This window comes from Drosophila willistoni (assembly GCF_018902025.1).
Source record: "Drosophila willistoni isolate 14030-0811.24 chromosome 2L unlocalized genomic scaffold, UCI_dwil_1.1 Seg168, whole genome shotgun sequence".
NCBI classification, from domain to species: Eukaryota; Metazoa; Arthropoda; class Insecta; order Diptera; family Drosophilidae; genus Drosophila; species Drosophila willistoni.
Window position 1 is genome coordinate 603,154 of NW_025814047.1, and position 27,980 is coordinate 631,133.

A 27,980-nucleotide genomic window follows, 5' to 3' on the forward strand; every position below is an offset into this window, starting at 1 on the left:
TTGAAGTGATTAAATATCAATACAATTGTTTAATGATATACACACAAGCAAATTCATAATAATCAAATGCAAATTTCTGCCGATGCCCTACATATGACTGATAATCTCATTCAAGTGAATTATTTGCACAATTTGTGTGGGTAAACGACTTCAGTTAATGCGAAATATGTCAATAATGATGCCAAATTAAATATAGATTAGGTTTTTCCACAAAATTATTTCAATAGATATTCAAATGAATTATATACATATTTAAATAATAATAAATCAATATATGAACAAATATTTGCCATTCCAACTTTACAATAATTAAAAACAAGAGTTTCCCACACAATTTCACATTTTTAATTCTGTTATTAGAAACCACCGAAAAGAGAGTGAGAGAGAGCTAGTATTTGGCTAGTATTTATCATCTTGTGGCATTATATTAATCACAATTTCTTATTTTGTGGTCTCTGGGAGGGTCTTGAGTAAAGATATATTGCTCAGTTGTGTGGGAATACTTCCACAAACATTGAAGTAATCGCTTAACCAAATGTTGCAGCAAACCTGATAAGAATATAATATACTTCTTCTGTTATCTTTGTTGTATGTGGCTTGACCAATGCAAACTTCAATTTCATGCCACATGATTCTACATACATGAACATAATTCTTGCGGTCTGGATTATTTTGCTATAAAACGGCATTGAGACATGCACTATGAAGACAGTTGAAGTCTAACACTTTGCAGAGTAACTTCATCAAGAACCTTTCTCTTAACGATGACTAACACGGATTTGAAGGCTTTGGAGTTGCTTTTCCAACGTCCATTGGAGCCAGTGTTTACCACTCGTGACCAGGGCAAAACGGTCTTGGAATTACCCGATAGTTTCTATACGGATCGGTATCGTAATGATGCGGACGATGTGTCCAATCGTTTTTCCCAGAATGTGGAATTGAAAATTCCAATTCAAGAGTTGGCCAGGAAACCGAATCTCGACTTTGCCAAGAAACTTAGTCTGAAGAATCAATTTTCCTTGTTTAATAGTAATCATCAGGATATTGCTGGCAAGTTGATTCAATTGTTTTTGGATGCACCCAATCTAAAGCAATTCGTTTCACTGGCTGCCTTCACCAAGTAAGTTTACCCACTGACATTGTTAGAATTACTTTTACGAATTATTTTTTTCAGGGATCGTTTAAATCCAGTGCTCTTTCAATATGCTTATGCCGTGGCTATAGCTCATCGTGAGGATACTCGAGAGGTGCCAATTACCAATATTTCGCAAGTGTTTCCGGGTAATTTCGTAGAGCCATCGGCTCTGAAGGATGCTCGTCAGGAGGCCTCAGTTATTGCTGATACTGGAAATCGTGTTCACGTGGATATTCCACGTAATTATACGGCCTCCGATCGTGAGGATGAGCAACGTTTGGCCTATTTCCGTGAGGATATTGGCGTGAATAGCCATCATTGGCACTGGCATTTGGTATATCCCGCCTCAGGCCCTGTGGCAGTGGTCAACAAGGATCGTCGTGGTGAATTGTTCTACTATATGCATCATCAGATATTGGCTCGCTATAATACGGAACGTTTCTGCAATAATCTTAAACGTGTCCAGCCGCTAAGCAATCTGCGTGGCGAAATTCCCGAAGGTTATTTCCCTAAGATTCTCTCAAGTGTGAATAATCGGACATATCCATCTCGTATTTCGAATCAATTATTGCGGGATGTGGATCGTCCGGATGCTAGCATTGAGATTGCAGAAGTTGAACGTTGGCGTGATCGTGTCTTGGCTTCCATTGATCAAGGATTTGTGGAGAATGTAAGTGAAATAATCAAAGGAGTGAAGACAGAAGAATGTAATTTTCCCCTCCATTCTCTCTCTTTCTCTCTTTTCAGTCGTCGGGTCAACGCATACCCCTCGATGAGGTCACTGGCATTGATATTTTGGGTAATCTAATTGAGGCCTCATCCACGTTGTCGATAAACAGTCAGTACTATGGCAATTTGCACAATCAGGGCCATACGATCATCTCGTTTGCTCATGATCCCGATTTTCGCCATTTGGAGGAGTTTGGCGTAATGGGCGATGTTACCACTGCTATGCGTGATCCGGTCTTCTACAGATGGCACACTTTCGTCGATAACATCTTCAATAAGTTTAAAACTTTGCTAGATCCGTATAATGCCAGTCAATTGGGATTCGATGGCGTCAGTGTGGATTATGTTGAAGCTAAGCTTGGTGCATCCAATGCCCAGGCAAATACTCTTTTGACCTACTGGCAAAAATCCAGTGCGGATTTGGCTGCTGGCTTGGATTTCGGTCCATCTGCTGATGGCAACATCTTTGCCTCATTCACCCACTTGCAGAATGCTCCATTTACCTATACCTTCAATGTCACCAATAATGGACCAAAGAGGACTGGAACTTGCCGTATTTTCATTTGCCCCAAGGTAGATGAACGTAACCAACCCCTGAGACTGGAGGAGCAGCGTCTTTTGGCCATTGAGATGGACAAGTTTACTTGCGAATGTAATATAATTTGACCTTCTCCCACTCTTGGGCTTTCTCTATCATATATTCATCTCCTCAATTTTAGTGCTACCCGGTGAGAATACCATCCGACGTGAGTCTAGCGATTCCTCTGTGGCCATTCCATTCGAACGCTCTTTCCGTCCCATTGGCGCTGCCTATCAGCCAAAGGGAGCCGATGAATTGGCCCGTTTCCGTTTCTGCGGCTGTGGCTGGCCACAGCATCTCCTTTTGCCCAAGGGTAAACCTCAAGGCATGCTATTCGATTTGTTTGTCATGATTTCCGACTACTCCCAAGATGCTGTCCAGCAACCAACTAAGTAAGAGTCAATCCCACTCCATTACTACAATTGAAATGGTCTTTAATCTATATTCCTCCTCCTCTTCCTCTTCTGGGATTTGTAGCACTCCCAACGATGCCTGCAGCACTGCCTATTCCTTCTGTGGCCTCAAGGATAAACTGTATCCCGATAAACGCACCATGGGCTTCCCCTTCGACAGACGTTTGCCAAATGCAAGTCTAGCCGAACTGACTGGTGCCTTCTCGAATATGGCCAAGACCGATTTGAAGATTGTATTCAGCGATCGCATAGTTGACAAGGCTTAAAAAATTAAGAAAATTACATAAAAATCTTGATGACCAATGAATTCCGTAAACCCATAATTCTGTACATCTATTAATACCACTTTTTATTTACCATTTTACAAAATATAACTGAAGAAACGTAAATAGATGTTTTTTACTAAATGAAATCCTTTACAAAGTTCATATCAATAGTTTTTAAAAGAAACGAAATTAGCTAACAAATGAAGTAAGTAAATGTAGTTCTGCCGCAATCAAATAACTCAAATCAAATGGACTATAAACTGTTCTTCAGGACCATCTTTGGTTGATAAGAACCCTTGTTCCATCGAATTTGGAATTCGCAAAAGAAAGAATCAGTAAAAAAATAAATTAGATTCCAGCAAATGTTCTCAACAACTTCTTTAACGCTTTGTGGAAAAGTAAATAGTGAACCAAAAAATTCAATATCTTTGATGAATCTCAAACTCAGAAGATCAGAATCGAATTTACATAAAATTACTTCAATCAAGTGATAAAAGTCATACAAATTTAAGCAGTTGAGAACTCAAAAATTGAAATTTAATGTTCACATGGGGAATATTAACGATTCCATCATAATTAAGAATTTCATTTTATTTTTTAACGTAAACCATAATTTAAAAAAATAGATTATTGAAATCTGGACATATGAGAAGGCATAGAATGAGCTAGAGAAGGCTACTGAATAGGGATTCCGGGAGATAGAAAATAACCCAATCTTCATTCGTTGAATTCAAATTATGAACTATAAGGAATCTTAGGCTCTAGGAGGTAACAATTGTTCTTAAAAGATCTTATTCTAGTACTACTCACACCCACGTATTCGGGGGTTGAAAAATTATTACTATTTTGGGCACGGCGTCGGCCACTTGACATCCTGCCGATGTGATCGTTTGGGTTAGTTCACTGATTGTAATTCTAGTCCATATGCTAGGTTAGATGTTTGTGACAAAAGTACAGCTGTATTATATTTTATTTATTGCATCTGATTTGGTTGACGCCGCTTTAGATGAACACGATGTTTATTCTTAAACATCTACATATATACAAATTGAAATAGAAGCGAAATTAACAAGAGTATTAGATAGTATTAGATAATATAGCAAAAAAAAGACCAATCTACAAGAAACAATTAAAAAACTTGAGTCAAAAAGAGAAGCATGAACAGAAAGAAAGAAATTACTAAAGAAGAGTCTAAAAATTCTTCTTTTAATATTAAGAGTTTGACTCATATTTCTTTCATTTTTCATAGAATTTCTTCAATTTAACCAAGCTGAGAAAAATTTTATTTATGGCACGGAAAGATTAACAAAAACTATTTCCAAAAACCTTATACCGGGAGTTCATGAAATTAAAATTACTGGACTTGATAAAATTTAAAAAACAAAAAGGGAATAAAATAACCAAGTTAATTGGATAAGCAATAACACAGGCTTACAAGGTTTTGAACCAAGCAGGTACAAAACGTTTTTTGAAACCTGACCTGATGGCAGATTTGAATTCAGCGAGAGAAAATACAAAGAAAAACATATTTGCCTACCCGGGTCCAAAAATTTACCGAAATTTTGTAAACCTGTGTAATCACATAGGGGAAATGGTACAATCTCTTTTTAACTTACAAGATTATACGAACGTAAAAGCTTATACAAATTTATATTTTTCCTTATTTATTGACAATTGATAATGTTAATAAAAAACTTTTTTATAAGTTTAATTTATTTTGCATTTATTATTGTTTAGCAAAAGATTTAAAGAAGAAAATCACACTATGGATGGGGGCAGAAAGAGAAAAGAAATATTTGTTCTTTTAAATTCTATGGTTCACTAAGCAAGCCCATAAATATTTCATCAATATCTTATGAACTGTTTTATGAATCGTTTTAAATGGGTTAAGTGTTTTTTGTTATCTTTATGGATTTCTAATAACATAAATTTTATTTCTCAGCCTAAGTAACCTATTTATATTGGGGCTAAAGATGGACATGATTGAATGGCTTTAATAATATGGCTAGTAATTTTAAATTTAATTGTTTGATATACATAAATGTGATAAATTTCCCAAAGCTGTATTTAATATCAATTTAAAATTTAATAAGAATGTTAATTGTGAATAGGCTTATAAAGTTAAACACTTTAAAGTCACTCAAAAAAAAGTTGAAAAATTAAATCTCAGCACAATATAAAGTCGATTGAATAATAAAATAAACTTCAACTTTTAAAATTAAAGGGGTGTAAAGGTGATTAAGCCAGTTAATTTGTTATTGTTCCGCTTGAAAAAACCCAAATGCAATCTGAAAAAGAGTTTCAAAACTAAATCTCAGTACAATATAAACTCGATCGAATAATAAAATAAACTTAAACTTTTGAAATTATAGGTGTGTGAAGACTAATTAAACTAGTTAATTTGTTATTGCTCCGCTTGAAAAACCCAAATGCAATCTGACATTCTGCTCGAATTTTCAAATTTGTTTGACTCACCATAAACTCTCTGTTAGCAAGTTTGATTGCTCAATCGGAATATTGTATTGGCTTACAGATTTGCAGACTTTGGTGGGATTTTTTTTTTTTGATAGAATGAAAAAATTTCTATTAGTGAATTGGTTTGATGCAGATTGATTTGGTTGTACCAATGCAAAGTTTGGCCAATTTGATGTATTTGTGTATTTCAATTGAATTGAATTTTTGTCTTCAACACGACCAAGGTCCTTTTGTGTGTGTGTTTATGTATTTTCCCTCACATACGAAGAAATTGAAGTTTAAAAATATTTACTTGGCAAATATTTGCTTAATATTATTGAATATTTTTGATGCCAAATGCGATTCCCATCCTTCATGTTTTCTTTGCCCATTTTCGCCATCCCTTCTGACTAGATGCCTTACTTGTTTATTTGCCACAACAAGACGCCCACACTGTTTGAGCCGAAGAAGGATGGTTGTGTGTAAGTGGGATTCGGGTAGGGGGGTAGACGATGGTAGGTCAGAGGCAGGATGTGCGGGAAGAGGTTGGTGGCTGAGGCTAATCCTATTAGACTTCAAAGCCGTTTTTGCCCAACAAACTTTGGCATTGGGTAAATGTCCAGACATCCCAGGCACAAGCTCTCGCGCAGAGGCAACCGAATGGGTGGGATTGAGTGAGAGTTTGGCGGGATGCTGGAGGTGAAGAACACCCAGGCATGGTGCCCCTTGTACATGGAGGAGCTGTTGAGCTGTAGAGTTGCTTTGGCAACAGCTAACAAAACTGTTTTGCACGTGTTGCGCTTATTAATTTTAGACCTTGGCTTAGTTCCTTACTTTAATTAATGCTCCACACACTTATCTATGCTGAATACTTTTGAGTGACTCACATAAGTGCCACACAAATCCCCCACCAATTCCCTTGTCTCATCTTCCTCTACCATAAGTAATAAGTGGCCAACAGCTGTCGGTTCGGTCAGTAGCTGTGGTTAACAAATTGATTTTTAATGGTTTTTATGGCCAACTCATTGGCCACATTGAACTTATAATTAAAAAAAAAAAAGAAAGAAGAAAAACCTACAGAAAAAGCTGAAGCCATAAGCTGAAAGTGCTGCAACAAAGTTTCAACCAAAAGTTTTTAATAAAGATCTAACAATAAGTAGGGGATTACAAAGCGAATGAAGTTAATGTTTAAGTTTTCCCTACCCAAAGAAAAAAAAAAGTTGCAACTTGCATTTAGTGTACAAAATTTTCACCAAAAATTTAAGTACATATACATTTTTTATTAACACAAAAAGAACTTATGAATTTCAGGCCAATAGACCACAAAAGTCAAAATATGGAAAGAGAAAAGAAGAAAAAAGAAAACGAAGTAAAAAGTTAGCTAGGCAAAAATACTTTAATTTATTTTATAGCCAGGGGGCAATTTTCAATTGGGGGTGGAAAGAAAATCATGGGCAATAGAATGAAGTGGATTTTGCCTTCCCATTTTCCTTTACTTTTCTTCTTCTTTTTTTTTTTGTGCCGTATTTGTTATTTTTATTTGGCATTAATGTTGCTTATGTTTGGGGCACAGCTTTTATTTTTATTATTTCTGTAGAAAGTAGAAATAATATTTGTTAAGGACTTTTTAAGAGGCAGCTTCTTCACATACATATATTTACAAATATACACTTATATATATATTAACATGCACATGGACCCCATATACATACATATATGTAGTATATGTTTTGAGGGCCCTTCAGGGCTCAATAGGGTGAGAGATTGAAGGGGCTGTGTTTATGTATGTATATTAGACTTAGGCTGCTCTCGTTAATTTTTCGTTTCTTAACTTAAAGTATCCAAATTTAATGTTTTTTACTTTAAACTGTTTTAAGTAGAAGTAGAAGAAGTTTTGAAAGTAATAATACTCATACGACGCGTTGTACGAAAGGGTTGCACTTATTTTTCAGAGCATTGCTGTATTTCTTTTAAACTAAAAACAAAGTTTTTTGTTCTTATTGATGTCTAACTTAATTTAAACGCTTTCGTTTCAGGTATAAGGACATTAACATTGGTAAATGTTAGACCTTTCAGATGTATGCATAACTAAATTCCATAATCTGCAATCGGTTTTCGTTTTTAAATCAATTCATGGTTAAATCATAAACCAAACTGATTATGTTTGACGTTAACAAAAGATACGAAACCCGCGTGAGCTGTCAAATACAGTGTTGGCAAAAAAAAGTTGCCCTTTACAATTCTTAGATCATTAGTCATAATCTAAGCCTTCATTTCCATACAACAGTCGCTTACTTGGCTCCTCTGCTGGCGATATCAAAGAAAACAATTGCCATTTATTGACCATGAATAAAACCAACATTCTGTGGGATAAACTTAAACTTAAATGATTTTTGATAGGCTTATTAATGTGAACCTTGTTCAAGCCTATTGAACCTATTGAACAAGGACCTACCAAGTTTTTATTCAATTTATAATTCATATTTTCAAAATATTAAATGTAACAAAAACTTTTAAATTTTGTGTTCAATTTTATTGCTATTTCTAGATTCTATTTAAAGTCTTTTCAGACAACCCTCGTTTGTATATATTATCTATGGTTTAGATTAGTTGACTTTGTGGTTAATATTAGTGAATAAATTTCTTAAAGCTAAAAATTCAAATGTAAATTATTTCACTTAATTTATGGTTGAATTTTCATTTTTGGTCTAAAATAAGTTGTTGCATTTGCTCAACTGCCAGAAGAAGCCCATTAAAAAGTCAATCAAATGTGAACACAAAGCAGCCAGACGTCTATACGCAAATAGTGCATTAAAACTATATATACATATATATACTATATATAGTCTTGTTCAATTTGTGTATATTTCATATAGAAACACAGTGAGAAAGACCTTGCCTTGCATTCAATTGTGAATTATTATTGAAAGTAAAAACAAACACCTTGCTGTTTTGTTTTCTTGTGTTGTGTGTGAGCGAAAAAAAAAATTGAATTTCGAATTTTGAATATGCGTTTGCATTGGCATTTAAGGGGAAAACATTTTGGGCCTTGAAAACAAGAATCGAAAATCTATGCCAAATTGGCTGGAAACATGAAACATGTGTCTGAGATTGCTCTGCAAAGACATAAGCCTACATATGCTTATTTCTTCCCCCATACCGCCCCCAATATGAGGGAGTTCCACGAAAAGAAATGACTATGATTGAAATTGAATTCCCCCAAGTACTAGATGACTAATCCAATGTGAAATGCGATAGCTATGCACAGTTTGCTTTAATGATTGCGAACAAAAGGCAAATGACAATGACATGGCTGTATTTGCAGCTCCTCCACCGTTTGTGGCATCCATTGCTCCATGGCTCCTCTCTGCCATGGAGCATGCTAATTGTTTGCAATTATGCTTTGGTCTCTGGCATTAAGACCTGACATTGCCAGCCCAAGTACCCGAGTCTTTCTGTTCGACATACTTAGAGGCAGGCCCAGAGACAACATTTCGCATTTCTCAACCTTCTCTTTGTGATACTTCAAATTGAAATTTCAAGTACAGCCAGAAGTAAAGAGCTTAGACGCAACTAGACCAATCAGTGAGAAATATGTTTACTACTGAGTTTCATAAAACCAAAACAATAAATAAACTAAAGAATCTGCAACGACAACAAAATGTCGAGTTTGTAACATAAATTTTCAAAGTCAATTTTGATGGGCTACTTTAGAAATAACAATTTAGTTAAAGGAATTATGTTAAAGTGCAGTTTTATCAAGCACATTTTGCAGTCTTCGAAGGTGTATCTAAACTTCCTCTTTGGATTCTCAATACTGATAGAAAATTCATTTCTCAATATTTTTGTCACTGCTCTTTGCTGTCGATTTACAATTTTCCAAACCTACCTTTTTCAGTCTATAATTAGGTTTTCATTTCCTGTAATTCTTCACCCAACTTTCAATTTTGTAACTTGTTTACTTTATGACCCATCAACTTTTTTTGGACTCCTTTCCCTTTTCTTCATGCGATGTAAAACCTTTTTTCGTTATTATTTCCCCCTTCTTTTGACACTTTGATTCCTTCTTTGTTTTACTTCTTTTTAATCTGTTTTCTGCTCACTTTCACATGCCCGTGTCCTACTCAGCTTTTCCTCTTTCTTATACACATTCTCACTCGATTTCATGTTTTTTTTTTTCTCACTGTAACATTTTAACACATTTCTGCTTCATTTTTTTACAGGCTTTTACTTCCTGTCTTAAAACTTTAAATTCCTATTCTTTCTCTTTCCCCACATTCCAGTCTTCTCTGTTGTCTGTTCGACTTCATTCCATATTTTTCTTGAGAATCGGAATTTTCTATTTGTAATTTGTCGGGTCGATTGTCATTTTACATATTTGTGTTTGCGATAGACAAATCTTAAGTTGGAATTTAACTGAAGTTTTTATACCATACACCCATAGGGTGAAATGGTATATTAAAGTCGCCAAAATGTATGTAACAGGCAGAAGGAAGCATCTCCGACCCCACAAAGTATATATATTCTTGATCAGGATCAAAAACTGAGTCGATCTAGCCATGTCCGTCTGTCCGTCCGTCTGTCCGTATGAACACCTAGATCTCGGAGACTGTAAGAGCTAGAGCCACCAAATTTGGTATGCAGTCTCGTGTAGTATGTACGCTTATCGAGTTTGTTTCAAATTTTTGCCACGCCCCCTTCCGCCCCCGGAATTTACATAAAACTGTTTTTCTTAAAAAGTATGGCAGATAGAGACATCAAATTTGGGTTATATACTTGTTTAGTTAGCGCGCAGAAAATAATTGTTCCAGCTTTTTGCCACGCCCCCTTCCGCCCCCGGAATTTACATAACTCTGATTTTCTTAAAAACTATGAAAGCTACCGACATTAAATTTGGTATGTAAGCTAGCTTAATAGACGCACAGATATTGACTATTTAAAAATTTTGCCACGCCCATTTCCGCCCCCGAAAATTAAACAAAACTGATTTTCTCGAAAACTAACAAAGCTAAAGTCACCAAATTTAGTATGTATATTGGCTTAGTATGCGCGCAGAATACATATATTTTAATATGTTGCCACGCCCACTTCCGCCTCCATAATTTAGAAAAAACCGATTGGCTCTTGCAATTTTTTGACCACCGCGATCTAATTTGGCAGACTAATAAATCTTATCTATTTCTATCAAACTACCAAATTTGATTGAAATCGGACAAGAAACATACAAAATATAAGTATAAACGTATTTTGCTACGCGATCCATAAGGGCAGAATTGGCTGTTGGATAGTGGCGGCGCTAGAGTGCTCGTGTGTTTGTAGAGTGAGCGAGATAGCATATGGTATGAGCATAATAAAACAATTTAATAGACATATGTACATTTGGTTTTCGAAATTTTAAATAGTTGTTTCACCTGGTGTATGGTATACCCAAGTCGGCGAGACGACTTACTTACTTCATTAGTTTTAGCAATTGATTTTTGGTCAATGTATTTAAACTACTTATTTTATATGATCCTACTTATGGGTTGGATCCTACGATTTTTGGATTTTAACATCGCTGGAGTACATATTAAACACTTTCAAACAAAAGCATAAGTTTTTTTTAAATATCTGTACAAGCTCAATGTCAGAAGTGGTTACCTGTCCCCACAAGCCGTTTTGTGGATCACCCACCTGTAGCCAATAAGCCCGTTCATTTTGTTTAAATCTCAATTAAGCCATTTTGAGGCACCTAACGAAAATGAGTCCCAGGTGGCATTTACGCAGATTGGGAGCTCATTTAAAAAGATAATGAAGTACAAAAATTTCACCTTGAGTTAACATTCTCTTAGTATGCCTAGCAACAAATTATAGAATGACCTTTCAGATCAGGATTATATACATATGTAACCGACCGAACGATCAAATGAAATTGATTGATTTAATATCCAATTTTTAATGCGTGTTGGTCATGTTGAAATTGAAGACGATTGCAACAATGTGTGGCAATACATCAAAATTGTGTGGCAAATTGTTTATTAGTTTGTTTTTATTTTGTTCTTGTGTTGTTTTTTGTATGAATTTGACTGTTTATTTGCAATAAATATTGAATATTTACAGTGGCCTATTTGTTGTTTATTTGCCACGCGCTTGGCTTCAACATTTCTTTTTTTACTTCTGGATGGATCGTTAATGCTAATATTCAAATTAATTGCTAATAAACCCAAACATTATCATATCATCAATGACTGGCTGTTTATATACTACTCTTCCACTTGTTCATCCAATTCGGCCAACAGACATACTGACATACAGTCCGATTCATCTCTTTTACTTTATATATATATGTGTATATAAATCTCCCTTCAATGTATGTTTATAGCCCACCATATGGGGTTGGCGAATCGGAATTACTTTTATCTGCCTTTAGTTTGATGCCTCGGCTTCTGTTGTTGATGTTGCTGTTCCTATTACTGAATGCCACCAGGTAGCAGCTGTGTTATTTTAGCGTCGTTCAAATTGTAAATAAATATTGCATATATACATACATACTACTACATAACCCCTCGCCCCCACATACATATATACCTGTGTATTTATATAAATACATTGGGTATATATATACCCAAAAATAACAACAACAACAAAGATAAATAATAATGCAAATGCTATTAACTATGATGTCAGAGAAAGAAGGAGAAAGCAAGATGTGTGTGTGTGTGTGTAGAGTGTGCGAGTTTATATGGCAATTGTTAATTAAACAATACGTTAATTGTACCTACAAAAGAGGCAGCAACATTTTGTTCGGTTAATATTTAAAAAGGCAATGAACTGTCAAGGTGCCGAGTTGAGTTATCCTTTGTTTCGCCATCGAAAAGGAGAAGAAAAATATCAAATATTTAAGACAAAAGGGCAAAGTAAAACAGAAAAACAGAGCATGAAACTTCGATTACCATATCATAAGTAACAACAAGAGTTTTCAATTAAAAATGCATTTCAATCAACTGCAAGAATCGCTGGGTCATCATATTCATTGTTTACTGCACATATTTACTCTACATATTAAAAACAAAAAGAGCGAAAAAAATGATTATTCCTTCTTAAGATCTTTCTGTATTATCAGTCATTAATTTTAGTTAGAGTCAATGTATTTGCTTTTTCTAGGCGTTTGTTTTAAAAATATAGCGATGCATCTTTAAGTACAAAGCTGTAATACAATACCTAAAACATTAATTCTTATCATCTGGTTAAAACAAATTCGCTTAAAAATATTTAAATTTAAATTTTTAGCCTATATTAGCACTTAACTCTAGTTCTGTGAGTCGTGTGAGTTTACTTATAGTTTGAGTCACTGCATCATATCGTAAATACTTTTTAATTAAATAAAAATGTGTATAGATATAATTATAATATTTTTGATTAGCGAAAATCTAGCATCAACTATTTGAGTTGATAAAATAAATGCCAATTTTAAATATATTTCATTATTATAAAAATATCTGTGATGACAAGTTAAAAGACAATTAAGATTTTAACAAAAATTGTAATATGTAATATTTCCGAGAAGAAAATTTTTAAGTAAGAAAACTTATCGACTTCAAGTATAATGAATAAAAGTGAGCCAAGTAGGAGAAGGCAAATGAAATGGCATTTATAATAAAGTTCACGGTAGTAAGCCATATATGTATGTATATATGTACATACATACATGTGAGTTGAGTGGGCTTACTCAACTAAGTTTATTTATTAATTTGATTTAAAGTAGTTTGGAAAAGTTACAAATAATTAAGTCTTAATCTGCTGCTTCGGTTCGCTCGCTTTTTCTCTCACTGCTGTCTGCTGTACCCTGCAATTTCAACTGTCTCTCTCTCGTGTTCTTCTCTTCTGCTGTCTGCTGTACTCTCTGTTGCTCTGCTGCTAAACTCTGCTGTTAAAGATCATCTGCCCGGTTGCTGCTGTTAAGCCTCTGTAACTCTCCATCGTACCTTACATACGTATGTACATACATATGCACTTTATGTACGTAGGTCAGACAATATAACGTATACGCACGGTGCTCAAGGGGAAATACAATATTGCCGAAAGTTGACAATCCAAAGATCAAAATAATAAAATATTTAACTGCAGCATCGAAAAGTATTCAAAAGTCAGATTTTCCAAGACAAGAGCTAATTTCTGAGATGATTTTGGGTCTAATGACTATATACTAATTTTGTTGAAGAATTCTTCAACTCTTTTTATGTTAACGCGTACAGAAATTGGTAAAAAATTAAAAAAAACAAAGCTTAAAAATGTGGGTCGTCAGCTGAATCTTGAAAATAAAAGTCTATATTTCTTTAAATATATTCACTCTATGTGTATATTTAACCTATCACCTTTAATGGCTTGCCGCTATGATAGGCAAGAGTAAAAAAGAAACAAAAGAGAATAAGTATAAACACATGAAAGTGAAAAGAAAACATTGAATATGTGTACATACATGTATGTACATATGTATGTATGTGGTAAATTACGAAATGAAAAACGAAAAGCGCCTTAAGCGAGGGCAAGAAAACGATATTTTTCTTTCATACAGTTAGCAAATTTGACTGACACATTAAAGTGTTTAAATTTTGATGATTTCATATGGCTATACAATGCCACATTTTTCTATCTGCCATTTCTATTCATAATTTCCAAGAATACCCTTAGAAATAAAACTTTGCCACAGGCACTTTTAGCTTTGTGCAGGTTGCACAATATGCATAGAATTACAGCAATTCAAGTCAGAACAGGATGGATGGTTGCGAAGGGGGGGGGGGCCTGGCTAGGACAAGCCACAAGAGAGATATACGCACTCACAAACAACAATTATTTTTATTTCCATGGCAAAGAGAGTGGGCGTAGACAACCCACACATACACACACACACACACTTAGAAAAGACACCATGATGGGGGGTCGGGACAAACAAAAAACGACTTTCAACGCACAGGAACCCAAAAAAATCAGCATGAGCTCAAACGAAAGGACTCCCACATTGTGATACCCTATTTCAAGCTGTCCATCAACTTAATTTGTTTTAATGACAACTGTTAAGTAGGTCAAATATTTTGTACTTGTACATTACGCCTTCGTCTTCAAATGCACAACATGTCACCTATAGCATAGCTGGCAATTAGATCTATCAAAAGTCAACCCTGTCGATAACAGATTAATCGCTTGTTACCTCATCCCTATCTACTTGTTTTTTCATGCACAGATTAAGTAAAGTAATAAAGGGTAAGTCGAGCCAGCAGCCGTCCTATAAAACTCAACTGATGTACGAGCTATTTCCCAAGAAAAGGTAATTATTCGACTTTTTTTTTCTTAATTCCAGGTTTTTAATTAAAAGAAGCTATACCATAACTGTAAATATCTTTTTCGCATATGTTTCTACTCTTACAAGGGGAACTTCTGGTATGCGAATCACCGATTTGGATGAATTTTGTAATTTGAAGCTGTGTGAAACATTTCGGTGCACTATTCTATGTTTTCCAAATAAATCGGCTTTAAAGTTATAGCTTTGGTGGTGACTTATACATACATACATAAGTAAAACGCCGAGTGGACTTCAAGCAGCTCGAAGCTGTTTGAAATATTTCGGTGCACTATTCTATGTTTTCCAAATAAATCGGCTTTAAAGTTATAGCTTTGGTGACTTATACATAGGTAAAACGCCGAGTGGACATCAAGCAGCTCGACGGTGTAAGGGGTAGAGATCTTGCCAAAACTAGTTAGTTTTGGATTTTCATTTTTTTTTTGCTTTTTTAATAATTATTTCTTCAAATAGCAAATTGGTGATTCGCATACCTGAAGTTGCCCTTGTTAGTGGTATAAGTTTCCAGAAATTCTTTGTTTTATGCGCCAATCGAACAACTATTTCAAATTTATGTGCTGAATTTCTACATTTTGAAAACGTTTTAAAAACAAACATTAATCTGCCAAGCTTCTAATACTTTTTAATATAGTATTTCGATTGTTTTTTTAAATAATACTTCTTTTATCTCAAAATTTTAAAACAAACTGAAAAAACATCGATAAAAATTCTAAACAATCTTGAATTAATGTCTTATCTACGTAAAAGTTTTTCTTCTGTGCTCTAATAAAAAATACAACTAACAGAACCGATATTACTCTTGTTTAATTATTTATAAAAGCGAATGTCATCTAAATTATTGTTCTTTCCAAGCGATTTACAAAGTGCATTCGTTTGTCTGGACTAAAGGGTATTTATTTACATAGCAAAAGGCAATAAAAAAGAGGGAAATAAAATAAATTTAATTTATGCCCAAACAGTTTTTCCAGCACAGCAACAAAAAGCAAAGTCTACATTGGCTTTAATGTCGATTTCTGTTTACTTCGAAAACCTTTTTGTTTAATGCAAAAACAAAAAAAAAAATACTTTCCAAATTTAACCGAAATTACTAAATTCTTTTTTTTTTTTTTTGTTTCTTCAGTTTCAATCGTTTTTCCTCACTGATTTCCTTTGTAAATATAAACCTTTCTTTGTGGCCAATAGAACCAAATATGAACACTCAAGCTGGACCTTCAAATAATTTCAAGAGACGAGTGGATAAGCCAAAATCTAATATCAAAGTTGGGAGTGGATCAAACGACGCTGAAATGTCCAGTCCTGTGCTCCTAAAGCCTCAAAGTGATGAGCATTTCCCCAAATGCCGATGCGTGGAGCTGCTGAAAATTGGTGACGGTGCGGGCCACAGGATCAACGAGGAGATAGCTTCCCGTCGCCGCCATAGAGTACAAATTATGCTAGTGGGTAGCAATCCCTATGGAGATGTCTATCAAGAGGCCGTAAACGCAGCAATGGAGGCAATTAAAAATTCCAGGATCTAACAACATCGTCCCCTTCATCGAACCTTCTCTGATGTATTCGTCAATCCAGACCGTTCTATAAATTCCAAGTTGTAACAATTTATAAAAACAAAAAAACCTTTTAATAAATTTATTTTCGATTGTCAGTGACCTCCATGTGGAATTTCAGGCGTACCTTAGCCCTCTTAAAGAAACCGAAAGTTGTGCCATGGCTGCCCTTGCAACCTAGGCCAGTGACAGGTGTCTCCTGCCCTTTTCACCCCCCGTTGCAGCATGGCAGCAATATTTTTCGCCAATGTTGGCAATTCTATTGCCAATGATAGGCAACAGAATTTAGTTAAAAATCCAAGAAGTAATCAAAACTTTGCGAGTCCTCCAGATCTGATCGAGTTGAAAAAAGAGTTTCAGAAATTTTGTGTCAAGAGAAAAAAGATCAAACCAAGAACAAGCAAAAATAGTGCCGGACCGACGCAGACAGAATCGTCTCTGGAAGCAGATAAACAAGATGATATTGAAAAATCACAGAAACATTTTAAAATACCCAAGAGATATCATTCTGATGGTCATGTCAAGAAAGTTGAAGAACATTTGAAAACCTTATCCAAATCACTTCCTAAGCTTAATACATCGACAAAGAAAAAAGCATCTAAAAATGCAGACAAGTCTAAAGGAAAAACTCAGGAACAAAGATCAATATCTGCATCTCAACCCATATACTCAAAAAACTCTATTAAATTTAAAAAAAAATCTGAATCTAGCAGAAACACATCAGCGCAAAGATTTGCAGATTTTTATAAAACACATGAACTAAATACGTCATCTACATCAGATTCAGATTTCATATCCGAATCAATTGCAAGTGGCAATAAAGCAATTCACAAAACGACCAATTATAAACAATTAAGAAAAACTCAATCTGAATTGCCCAAAGAAGTCTCGAAATCGATAAGAAAGCTTAAGAAACATTCAGAGGTACCTATTTCAGTTGAAACAGGAAAAAGATACAAACGGGCAAGGAAATTAAAGTGGGATTCTACTAAAACTAATATTCAAGAAAACACAGAAACTACACAAAAAGGACGAGAATCCGAATTGAATAAAAGAATACCCTTTAAAAGTGAACCCACTTGGAAAGATCAATTAAAGAGTTATGCCAAGTTACTAACAGAACTTGAGCAAGAAAAGGTAATAAAAGGTCACGAAAGAAAATCCAAATCACTTCCCCAGGTTAATGCCAAATATGAACACCTTGAGTCTTTGCTAAAAAACCGCAAATCAAAGCAAAAGCAACGCAAAACAGAACTTAAAAAGGTATTTGATATATCATCAATCCCCCTTCAATTAGGAAAGAAATCCGTAGACGATTACTCCTCCGAACAAGACTATGAGGAAGATGCTAGTGTACCCATTAGAAGCATGCCAAATTTGAGAGACGCATCTGTACAACCTAAAAGGGAAAAAGTTGAAATTATTGAAGAATCGAAAGCATTTCCCATGATTTTTACACCTTTACCGAAACCATTCGCTGGCTCTTATGAACCAAAACAAAAACGTTCCAAGAAAGCTTTGATGGAATCAACCATGAGATTCAATTGGAAAAAGCCACCCTGGAAATTGGCAACTAAAAAACGCTTGACTCATGACTCTAATTCATCAATATCAATGGCAAGATATGCAAAGGACTTAAGTCATAGAAGACCAACTGAATTGTCCGCAGCAACCATCAGTAGCATTTTTTCAAGGGCCACCACCTCATATTATTCAGATTCAGGTATTCCCACTATTAGGAGTTCAAAAAATAATTCCACAATCTGGGCAATCAATGAGATAGATCCATCATTAGCCGCAGTGCAATATTTTAAGCCAATCAAAGCCAAACTGCCAGATAAAGATCTAACTCAACCGAAGCCAATGCAAGTCAAGCGTCGCAAAAGTTCGAAAAAGACAACCATGTCCAATGAATCCATTAATTCAGAGCAGAGCACAGAACCTGCGTTAAAACCAATAAAATCTAATAAATCTATTTCTTCGGATATATTTAGACTTGGCCCATCCTCGATCTCATTCGATTCACAAATTCTATGGCGTGATCATATGTTTTCAGCCATTAATTTGGATGAATTTAGATGTGTCCATGGCACAGACTGTGATGGTGTTTATAATTCGTGGCCCAAAATATGGCCAAAACCGCAAAAGAAATCACAAGGAAAAAAGCGAGTTAAACGACCATCAACTAAAGTGCTAAATCCTCGATATTCGGCCAGATTACTTCGTCTTAGTATGCGTAAAACTGTGTCCTGCCAAACAGAGCAAAGATCACCAAATGAACTTTGCCTCAAATGCGATCCAATAAAGTTGATTGAAACGAAAGGGCCAAGACAACTTAACTACAATTCAAATCATGCCCTTCGACATCATGCCAAAAGAAGGCTTAAGCTTAGACATAGAAGAAGAACGAAATCCTGTCAAACCGATGAAATGCCTGTGGATGATAATTGCTGTCAGACTTGGCCATGTTTTCGGCACAAGGAACCCGATCAACCGTATATGCTAGAAATGAGAAGGGAAATGAAACGCCTCGAACTGAGAAACTACTATAGACTTAAATTGCAAAAGAGGTCAAATAGCTCTCTAAATCCATTGGAACTAATGCGCACCCAACTTCAAATGTGCCAGAAAATCCTTTGCCAATGTGATCAAATGGTAGAACAAAAAAAATTAAATTTAGAACCTCATTCAGGCTGTGGGCTTTGATTCAATGCAAATGCTGTCAATTGCATTAAATCAAAGCCCATAACTTGGCTAAGTAAACGACAAAAGTGCAATAAATGTTTTAAGAATTTGACTAAAAACCTAAATCATAGTTGTCTTTGTTTTAAATGAATTGGGTAAAAAAGTGATACATATATATTAAAACAATTGCAGAGGTTGTTTAATTTTAAAATAGTTTTAAGGTAAGTGGAAGATCTGTCCATTCGTTTACAAAACTTCCATTTGACAAGACAAAAATTAATAACAAAAAAAATATATATGAATAACAAAATTTTCAAGTTTTAATTTTGATTTTTTGTTTTAAAATAAACATAATGAATATTTTGCGGAAAACGCGACTAATAGGAGCGAAGCCATTTGCCGCCTTGCCTCGAGAAAATTGTCAATATCCTGGGCTCTTGGATAGGGAATGCCTTAAGAATAAAATCACGAAACTTACCTTTCCTTCTGAGGCGTCGGATGCTTTCTTTCGTGACTCATGGAGTTACTATGCCAGTGATTGCAAAACGCGTTTGCGTAATATACGTGAAGGCATTTGGCAAAACATTGACCATGTCATTCCATTCCATAAAAGAAAAGCATCATCCGCAGCATCAACGTTCTTTCAGGAACCAAGGCTTAATCCCTTATTATGTCCTGCACCTGATAATAACTTCAATGTGGATAGAGTGTACAAGGAGTTTCTCAAATGCTTTCATCCAGAACGATCCTTAGCTTTGGACAGAAAAAAGAAGGTCAAGCCTGAACCTAAAATCAAGCCAAAACCGAAACCCACAATTAATCAATACTCAAATGAAGCTGCTAAAATGCATTGTAAATATACTCCAAGTTATCAGAAACCTCGCTTTGCAAGTTGTCACATATTCAAATACGTCACGGATAGGCAATTGTTGGAATGGGAGAGGGAGGCCAATGAGACAAAAGAGGTTATCAAGCAAACTAAAGATCCGTATGTCATGAGAGAACTCACAAAAAGATTAAATCGTTTGAATAAATTAAAAGCATTGAGAGCTCTAAATACACCTGATATGGAAAGAACATCAGAGTCTATCCCAAAAGGCAAAGAAAACAAAAAATTGCTTAAAGACAACAAGCGAATATCACCCATCACCAAAGGACCATATCATCCAGATATTGATTCTCCGAAACGTTTTCAAATAAAACAGCCCAGTTTGAAGAGCCTGCCAGAGCCAAGAGCAAGGCAGAATAGTTATCCACTTTCTATAGCCAAGAAAAAGTCAGCAAAATATTCGGTTAGTAGTATAAAAAATAAAAATGTTGATAGCTCTACTGAATCCAGCATCTACTTGGATACCACTCCTAGAATCAAGAAAAAGTCTGCAAAATATTCGGTTAGTAGTATAAATAAAAATGTTGATAGCTCTACTGAATCCAGCATCTACTTGGATACCACTCCTAGAGTCAAGAAAATGTCTAGAAAAGATTCGGTTAGTATAAAAAATAAAAATGTTGATAGTTCTACTGAGTCCAGCATCTACTTGGATCCCACTCCTAGCGTTAGCACAGTTGAAGGTTCTATTGAAATGGTTACGGACACTCCTCATTCTCATGAAGCGACACCAAAGCCGAACACTAAATATGCTTTGCAGATCTTAGAGGAATTACCAAAACCTCCAAACATTGGTACCAAAGAAAGTTATCATTTAGAAATATCAAAATCAAGAATTGTATCCACTATAACAGAGCCAAATATTCAAGAAGTCGGCAGTGATATTCCCGAATTTCCACCCAAAGCGATCGAATCGAAAATAGACAAAGTTCATACCACTAAAAGAGGGCAGGAATCTCATTCTAAAACACACAAATTGAAGAAACTCAATAAATCAGCTAAAGTAGTATCGCATGCAAAATCTTCCAAAGTAAAGTTGAAACAAATTCCCAGAGAAAAGACATTGCAATCAACTACGGAAACTGTAGAAAAATCAAAAACCAAATTAGGACCTTTTCAAAAATTTAATAAGGAGACAGATGATGTCACTTCCCATACAAAGTTTCATGAATCTCTTACAAAAATGTTACCAGGAGAAAACAGTGAATCTGCTCTCGATTCAGGAATTATAGAATTTTTGAAAATTCAATGGGAGCAAAATCCAACAAATAATCAGATATTTGATGAAAGATATATCAAACCGGACATTCTAGAAGTGATCAAACAGGCTTTAAAAATTCCAATTGAGAAAGATGACGACGATCATTCAGAACAAATTCAGAACTTGACACAACTCAAAATTAGCTCAAAGTTTCGCAATGATTTGAGTTCTTTTCTTAAACGTCGACATCAAGATGAAACTAAAAACCAATTGGACAAGAACAACAAATTTAAAGGTTCTCGAGAAAGTGTTCGAACAAGCGAACTAAATTTAATTACTCCCATATCGGGAAAACACCCAGGACATAACAAGAGAATCACTTTACCAGAACCCAAGCGTTTGCGTATCCTAATGAGAAGTTTCAATAGGAAAATCGTTTATAAAAATCCGTATGGTAAGGGAAGAAAACTCACGGCAGAGCAACTGGCAAAATTATCAAGGACTCGCCCACACTTGAACTATCTTGACACAAAACATGATGAGGATACCTCATCGCTATATAGCACGAAGTCATTACATAGACCATTACGGAGACCAATCTATTTGAATAAATCGCCTATTTCACATATCAGCGATGTTAAAACGATCCCGGACGACACAGAGTATCCCTTGCCAGAGAGTAAGCCAATGGTCATATCAGAATTGGTAGCCGATTTTATGAACACTCGCAAAATGGAAGATTATTTCAATAATCTTTATCCGGGTGTAATAAAGCCTCTACTTGAGGATGAAACACCATCTAGTAGTGATTCAGGACTCACAAATCCCTTGCCATTTGATAGGCCACCAACAAATCGCTTTCATTTAGAACCCGACGATTTTCCCATACCAAAGCCGGCGCAAAAATCACCGCCACCCATCAAAAGAAAACGTAAAAAACAAAGAGTTAATTTTAGAGAAAAGACAAAAGTAATCAAAAAATTGGAGGAAGAGAAAGAAATGTGTTGTCTTTGCAAGTTAATATATGGTTCGTCACAGAAGACTTTACCCCCATGTCCTCGCTACATGAAAAATATGCAACGTCGTGTTGAGAAATTGCAATTGCGTAACTATTTTGTACAAAAAATGCTAGAGAATGCTAAAGCATCTAATGAGCTCAATGTAAAGGATCGAACGGAGCCACGAACTGCCTTTGACCTTGAAGCCCTGTCTAGTTCTTATACATCTCTAAAGTTATGTCATTGAGCAAAAACAAATCCATAGGCTTTTACATTGCCTCTGAAATCATCTCGTTGAATAGGTGTTGAAATCTATCAAAGACTAACAATTGACAGTCTGAAACATGTGTGAATGTCACTTGTCTTTGGCTGTCAATCGTTAGTCCAGATTGGCAAAGAACGAAAGATTTGTATTGTGATTTCTTGTAGATAGTTGCAAAATAAATGTGAAACAAATGTCTTTAGGAAATGCTTAACCTCTGAAGCTTAACCTTGCCTTGGACTTTTATAAAATTACAGAATATTTTTTTAATTTTGAGTTGATGTTCTACCATGTAGATTGATAGATTCTTCATACAACTTTTCAATTAGTCAGTATATTCTAAAATTCCTACATTCACTCGTTGTTTTTTTTCCGACTAATGAAAGTTATCTTGACTAATGAAAGTTATTTCATTACTTACATTTTAAAAAGAATTCCAAATATTTTAATTTTAACGCTGCTTTAGATTTTTGCCATATTTTGTCTTGACTTTTCGCCTTTAAAACTGACATCGTTTAATTTAATGTGCCATTGCACATTGCAAATATCAAGCAGGCGAGCTGAAATATATAAAGGAATGTTTTTTTCTTTCTCTGTGTGTTTCTTTTTTCAATGCAATTCCATGTAAATGTCAATGCCAAACAAGACTGCATTTTACATCGACTTATCAAAATCCCCCGCTGACCTATACATAGATAAAATTTCATGCCAAGCTTTGCCCTTTTTCAAGCAGAAAAAAAAACAAAAGCAAAACCCAGAGAGAGCAATCAAAGCATAAGCCAGCAGGAAAGAAGTAGGTACAAAGAGATTAAACCAAGATGGAATTTCTTCTTATATGCATGCAAATTTATAGTTTATTAATTTTTATCCCTTTTGTGGAGCTAATTTTAAACAAAACCATTGGAAGCGGTGTTTTTATGTAATTAGCAGAAAAGTATGCTATAGAATATGCAATATGCATCTAAGGGCAAACAGGTGTGAAGGTTACATTTACATATGCTCGGGTATGAGTGTGCGTGATGGCCAAGACAAGTAGCACACACACACACAAACAGATGTTGCTGCTTCTGTTGGCCATCAACTGCCTGTGGCAGCAAACTCATTTACGGCCAATTAAACGGTAGACGAACAACGTATAGCAACAACAACAGCAACCAAAAACAACACAAGGATGAGTTGGGTAGAAAAAAAAAACGGAAATGAAAATGGAAAATATGAGAAATACGCTGGCACCCTTCGCTCCCTGCTTCCGCTTTTCCGCAGCTCGCTCTTCCTCTCTCTCTCTCTCTATAAATCTCGGTGCATGCGTTTGTCATAATTGAATATAACTCAGTTAAATTTATTTATTTAACGAGCTCGCTCACTCACCTGCTCTTATCTTACCAATTAAATAATTTCCATTTTTAAAACAAAAAGTGTGTACCTTCCCGGGGATTAAATTGATTAAATTTCAAACTAAAATTAAGCATTTAATTGCTTTTAGTTGATAACGAAACAAAAAATATATTTAAATAGAAATTTATAATTTGTTGACAAGTTAACAGGATTTCAATTTAAAGTAACTGAAATTCATTTTTGCATTGAAAAGCAGCTTAATTGGCACAGATCCCCTTTCATTCGTTTCATTTCACTACTCGATTAGTGGAAAAAGCCTTTTGAGAGTATTCAAATTAAGCTGCTTATAATTATTGATAGAATATTCGATTAGAAATATCCTAAATGGCTTACAAAAATAAATGTGACCAAACTGAGTGGCTCAGAGTTTGAACATTAAAGTCGCTGTTATCCTGTACGCAAAAATAAAACATTACTTTTATAATCTTGCCAATTGAAATTGAAAAAAACAAAAAATAACTAAAGTTTGTTTTAGTTTTTCAACTGACAAATGAAAAGATCTCAAAAATAATTTTTGAACCATAAAACCTGCGTTCAGACACTTTTATATCGACCACAGAAATCTTTTTTTTGGTCGGATTTTACAGCTTTTATAGAGCAGACGCTGTCTGAAGCTTTTTGTTAATTCCATAAGTTCTCTACGATTTTAAATTGATTTTCTGTCAATTAAGCAGAAAATTCTTGTTATCCGAAACATTGACTCATTGTTGATTTATTTACCAAAATAAAGTCCCATCCAGACCAAAGTGATAGATGACGATCTTGATAACTGATATGCCAACCGCCTATTTGTAGCACCAATTACAGTGATAGATTTTATAATGTTAAATATTTAAGCTGTTAAACTTCAAATGGATCTGACGCCTACCGAACAATCTAGTACCCTGAGATATTTGACAGGCGACATTTTGATTGGTATATCATTTATCTAGATCAACGCTTATCATCTTGGGTCCTTCCCTTGTGAGCAAAATAAGTGAATTGACGAAAATTTTGTTTTTGAAAAACAATCTATAGCCATGTTTAAGTTAATTGTTGTTTAAATTTTAAGTTGAAATTTTAGCCTAGTTTTCAATCGAGCCAACAATATTCCAAAAAACTGCAAGGACTTTTCATTGCAATGTATTCCAAAAAGCCAAAATTTCATGAAGCTCAATTCTGGTCAATTCCTAAAGAATTTTAAAAAATGTCATCTTAATTTTTATGCTAGAATAATTTCTTTCAATCTCCATCGAAACCTGACCATTTTTGTTGTCAGTTTTTGCATGATTTTTTTGCATTTGACCATTTTTTTTATACTTACTAAATTGCGATTAATTGATATATAAGTTTTTTAAAATTGATTTGAAGTTGCCCAAAACACAGTGCAAAAAAAAAAACAGATTGATCAAAAATGTATGTCTAAAAAACTATCTTTGCGAATCTGTAAATTTGCTATTTTGTGACCGATTTTCATTCATATCCTTACTTTCAAAATAATCTTTTAATTTTTCTACTAATAAAACCCCGAAAACTTGTTTGTTACAGACCTCGCGTTGACTTAATCCTGAAATCCACCGATTGTCTAGTATTTAAATTTTTTAATAGTAACTAAATGAGTTTATTATTATAGTTAACGTTTTTTCGATTGCCTTTAAGAAACAAGGATAATAAAATGCAAAATGTAAACAATTTTACAACAGTCAAAATCTGTGTAAGATTGAGATTGAGGGCGTCCCAAAAAATAGAAGGTAGTTCATTAAAAAAAAAAATAAGCGTGGCCAAGTTTATTTAATTTTAATGATAAATTAATGCCCTCGAATACAGTTTAAACTTGAATATTATTTTATAATAAATTAACTTAATAATCTCCCAAAAAAACATATTGATTAAATTTATGTACATGAGTGTTTTTGCCTAATGCTTAAAATGTTGTCTTAATTTTTGGAGTTTTTCTTTAACTTAAAGTTTTTCCATTATATTTACGAAAATAAAAACTTTTAATTTAAAACTTTATACATTTTTTATTAGTTTTGTTGGATTTTAGCTTGAAATGTTTTCATCAACTTTCTGGCATACAAATTTAATGTATAAAATTTATTGCAAAGTTTATTAAACTGAATGCATGATGAAAACATTTTAAATATGGAGATGTTAGAACAACTAAAGTGATTAAAGAATTTGGGATAAAGATACTAAAGTTTTTTGTTGTTAAAGATTTAAAGTGTGATTAAAGACTTTACTATAAATTCTAAAGTTTTTAGTTGGCTAAATAAAACAATTCAATAAACCTTCAAAGAATGCATTTTGGCAAGTCTTTATATATTAAGTTTAGTTATAATAAAATAAAAATGTTCATGTCAGGCTGCAACTTTTTCAAGTTTTTAAAAAAAAGAAAATTCATTTGGCTTGTTTAAGCTTACAAATTTCAGTTCAATGAACAATAAATTTGTTTTTAACTTTGCCATGAAAGCATTTGTGTGTAAATAAAGGAAACAAAATATATATGTGTATATATCCTTATGGCAAGCGATCTGCAACGTTAATTTAATCAAATGCAAACAATGAAAAATTTCCACTTGCCATAAATAATATTTTCACAATTTTTTATAGCTTTTCATTTTTGGAAAGTAAAAAATCCGCTTTGCACTTTCTTTTGCACGGCATTGGCAAAGACTTATTGTTCAAAAATCAATGTACCATGATGAACTTTGTACTTTCGTATCTAACATAATTATGAGGAATACAGGGAATGTTTGGAGAGGGCGCACACACACACACACACACGTAGGCACACTGGCGACAGGCATCAATCAATCATACGCAGTGTTGAACCCTCGCTCAGAGGACATGATAATCACACGCGCCCCCAATGAAAAAAAAAACCCCGAACAAAAATGATATGCATATATGAACACATATCGGTATATATATGTATACATATATATTTTACTCGTCGGGGGGGATTTCAATTCGTTGCGGTTTCTTTTGAAATGTAAATTGGAATCAAAAATAAAAAATGGATAATCAAATAACCAACTTACCTAACACAAAAAAAGAGGAGGCCTTTAAGCCAAATGCTGCTCTGTTGTTTTGGCGCTTGTTGCTTGTGATGTTTGCTTTGATTCTATGCTTCAACTTCTTTATTATCAGTTGTCGGTACATATATAGAATGCAGATATACAAATGTACACATGTACATACATGTACATGTTGGCCAAAATTTGTTTGTTGCGGTGGAAAAAGAGAGAAAAAAGTACAAGAACCAAAAAAATAAACCAACAAGAAAGATATGAAAATGATGAAAAAGGAAGATATATACATATATACACATAGTAGAGGTACATATGTGTATGTTGTTTTTACTTTCTCTTTTTCGCTTTTCAAGGGTGGCCTTCTCTTTTACTCTTGTGTGTTCAGTATGTGTACATTACATATGGTAATTTGGTAGATTTCTTTTGCTTGTTGCACGTTTGTTTTGTGTTTTGGGCAAAGCAGGGTGGAGGGCGCGGTGGGCAGGGCTAATGGTTGGGAGGTTGCCTGAGATTATAATCAGATTTTTCAATATGTAGACGCGCACGATTGAATTAAGCGTGATTTTTCTTCATTCTATGGCATTTCATTCCTTTTTTTATATGATTTTTTTTAGATGTTAATTTTGTTGTTGCTTTTTTTTGCATATAGAATTTATGATTTTCAAACTTTTTGGCACACACATGTTTATTTCGGTTTCTCGTTTTTTTTTTCGTTTTGTTTTTTGTTTTGATTTATTGAATTATTTCTAATAAAAAAAAAGTTGGGCCAAAAGTGATTCAAACAAATTTCTATATTTTTTTTTATTCATTATTTTATATATTTTATAGACCGAAAGAGTCTATGCGTTAGAAATTTATTTGATGTTAGTCCACTTGTGGCAACAACTTTGTGGCAACATTGTTGCTGGCAACTTTGAAAGGCTCTTCTTGCACTTGAACTAGTTTTTCGCCTAGTTGAAGTTTCAGCGTTTTTGCCTTCCTTTTTTTTTTTTTGTTGTTTGACTCCAACTGATAACGTTTCGCGCTTGTTTTAGATCTACCTCAACTGCGTCTTTTTTATCCGTGCCACGTCTAACTT

The 27,980-nt window shown here is 34.4% G+C and overlaps 4 protein-coding genes across 6 annotated transcripts in view; 3 read left to right on the forward strand and 1 right to left on the reverse strand.

Moving 5' to 3' along the window:
- Positions 1 to 27,980, reverse strand: part of LOC6643372 (potassium voltage-gated channel subfamily H member 8) — an 82,448-nt gene extending 54,468 nt beyond the window's left edge. The window contains exons 1-2 of the mRNA XM_002066168.4: positions 27,943 to 27,980; positions 26,912 to 27,008 (exon numbers count right to left, since the gene is read on the reverse strand). The gene's annotated coding sequence lies outside the window, so the exon portion shown is untranslated. The remainder of the gene's footprint in view (positions 1 to 26,911; positions 27,009 to 27,942) is intronic.
- Positions 726 to 3,236, forward strand: LOC6643368 (phenoloxidase 2). The gene is made up of 5 exons (XM_002066164.3): positions 726 to 1,120; positions 1,175 to 1,805; positions 1,883 to 2,516; positions 2,584 to 2,836; positions 2,922 to 3,236. The coding sequence occupies exons 1-5, from the start codon at positions 765 to 767 to the stop codon at positions 3,121 to 3,123; spliced, it is 2,076 nt and encodes a 691-aa protein (XP_002066200.1). The 5' UTR covers positions 726 to 764; the 3' UTR covers positions 3,124 to 3,236.
- On the forward strand, positions 14,803 to 19,273 carry LOC111518724. 3 transcript variants are annotated; one of them, XM_047009653.1, is made up of 2 exons: positions 14,803 to 14,881; positions 16,035 to 19,273. In XM_047009653.1, exon 2 carries the CDS (start codon positions 16,684 to 16,686, stop codon positions 19,162 to 19,164), a length of 2,481 nt encoding a protein of 826 aa, XP_046865609.1. In that variant the 5' UTR covers positions 14,803 to 14,881; positions 16,035 to 16,683; the 3' UTR covers positions 19,165 to 19,273. The 3 variants fall into 3 exon arrangements, with proteins under 3 accessions (XP_046865609.1, XP_023032019.1, XP_046865610.1); XM_023176251.2 differs by having other exon boundaries at positions 14,832 to 14,881; XM_047009654.1 differs by lacking the exon at positions 14,803 to 14,881 and adding an exon at positions 15,785 to 15,803.
- LOC111518752 lies at positions 19,455 to 20,759 on the forward strand. The gene is made up of 2 exons (XM_023176368.2): positions 19,455 to 20,630; positions 20,699 to 20,759. Exons 1-2 carry the CDS (start codon positions 19,497 to 19,499, stop codon positions 20,702 to 20,704), a joined length of 1,140 nt encoding a protein of 379 aa, XP_023032136.1. The 5' UTR covers positions 19,455 to 19,496; the 3' UTR covers positions 20,705 to 20,759.

What these genes read in the sequence shown, in the direction of transcription:
- LOC6643368 (XM_002066164.3), top strand. Translation starts at nt 765, where the DNA reads ATGACTAACACGGATTTGAAGGCTTTGGAGTTGCTTTTCCAACGTCCA. An exon ending in TCACTGGCTGCCTTCACCAA is followed by an intron (nt 1,121 to 1,174) that starts GTAAGTTTACCC and finishes TATTTTTTTCAG; the next exon opens with GGATCGTTTAAATCCAGTGC. An exon ending in GCTGTCCAGCAACCAACTAA is followed by an intron (nt 2,837 to 2,921) that starts GTAAGAGTCAAT and finishes TGGGATTTGTAG; the next exon opens with CACTCCCAACGATGCCTGCA.
- LOC111518724 (XM_047009653.1), top strand. Translation starts at nt 16,684, where the DNA reads ATGGCAGCAATATTTTTCGCCAATGTTGGCAATTCTATTGCCAATGAT.
- LOC111518752 (XM_023176368.2), top strand. Translation starts at nt 19,497, where the DNA reads ATGAATATTTTGCGGAAAACGCGACTAATAGGAGCGAAGCCATTTGCC.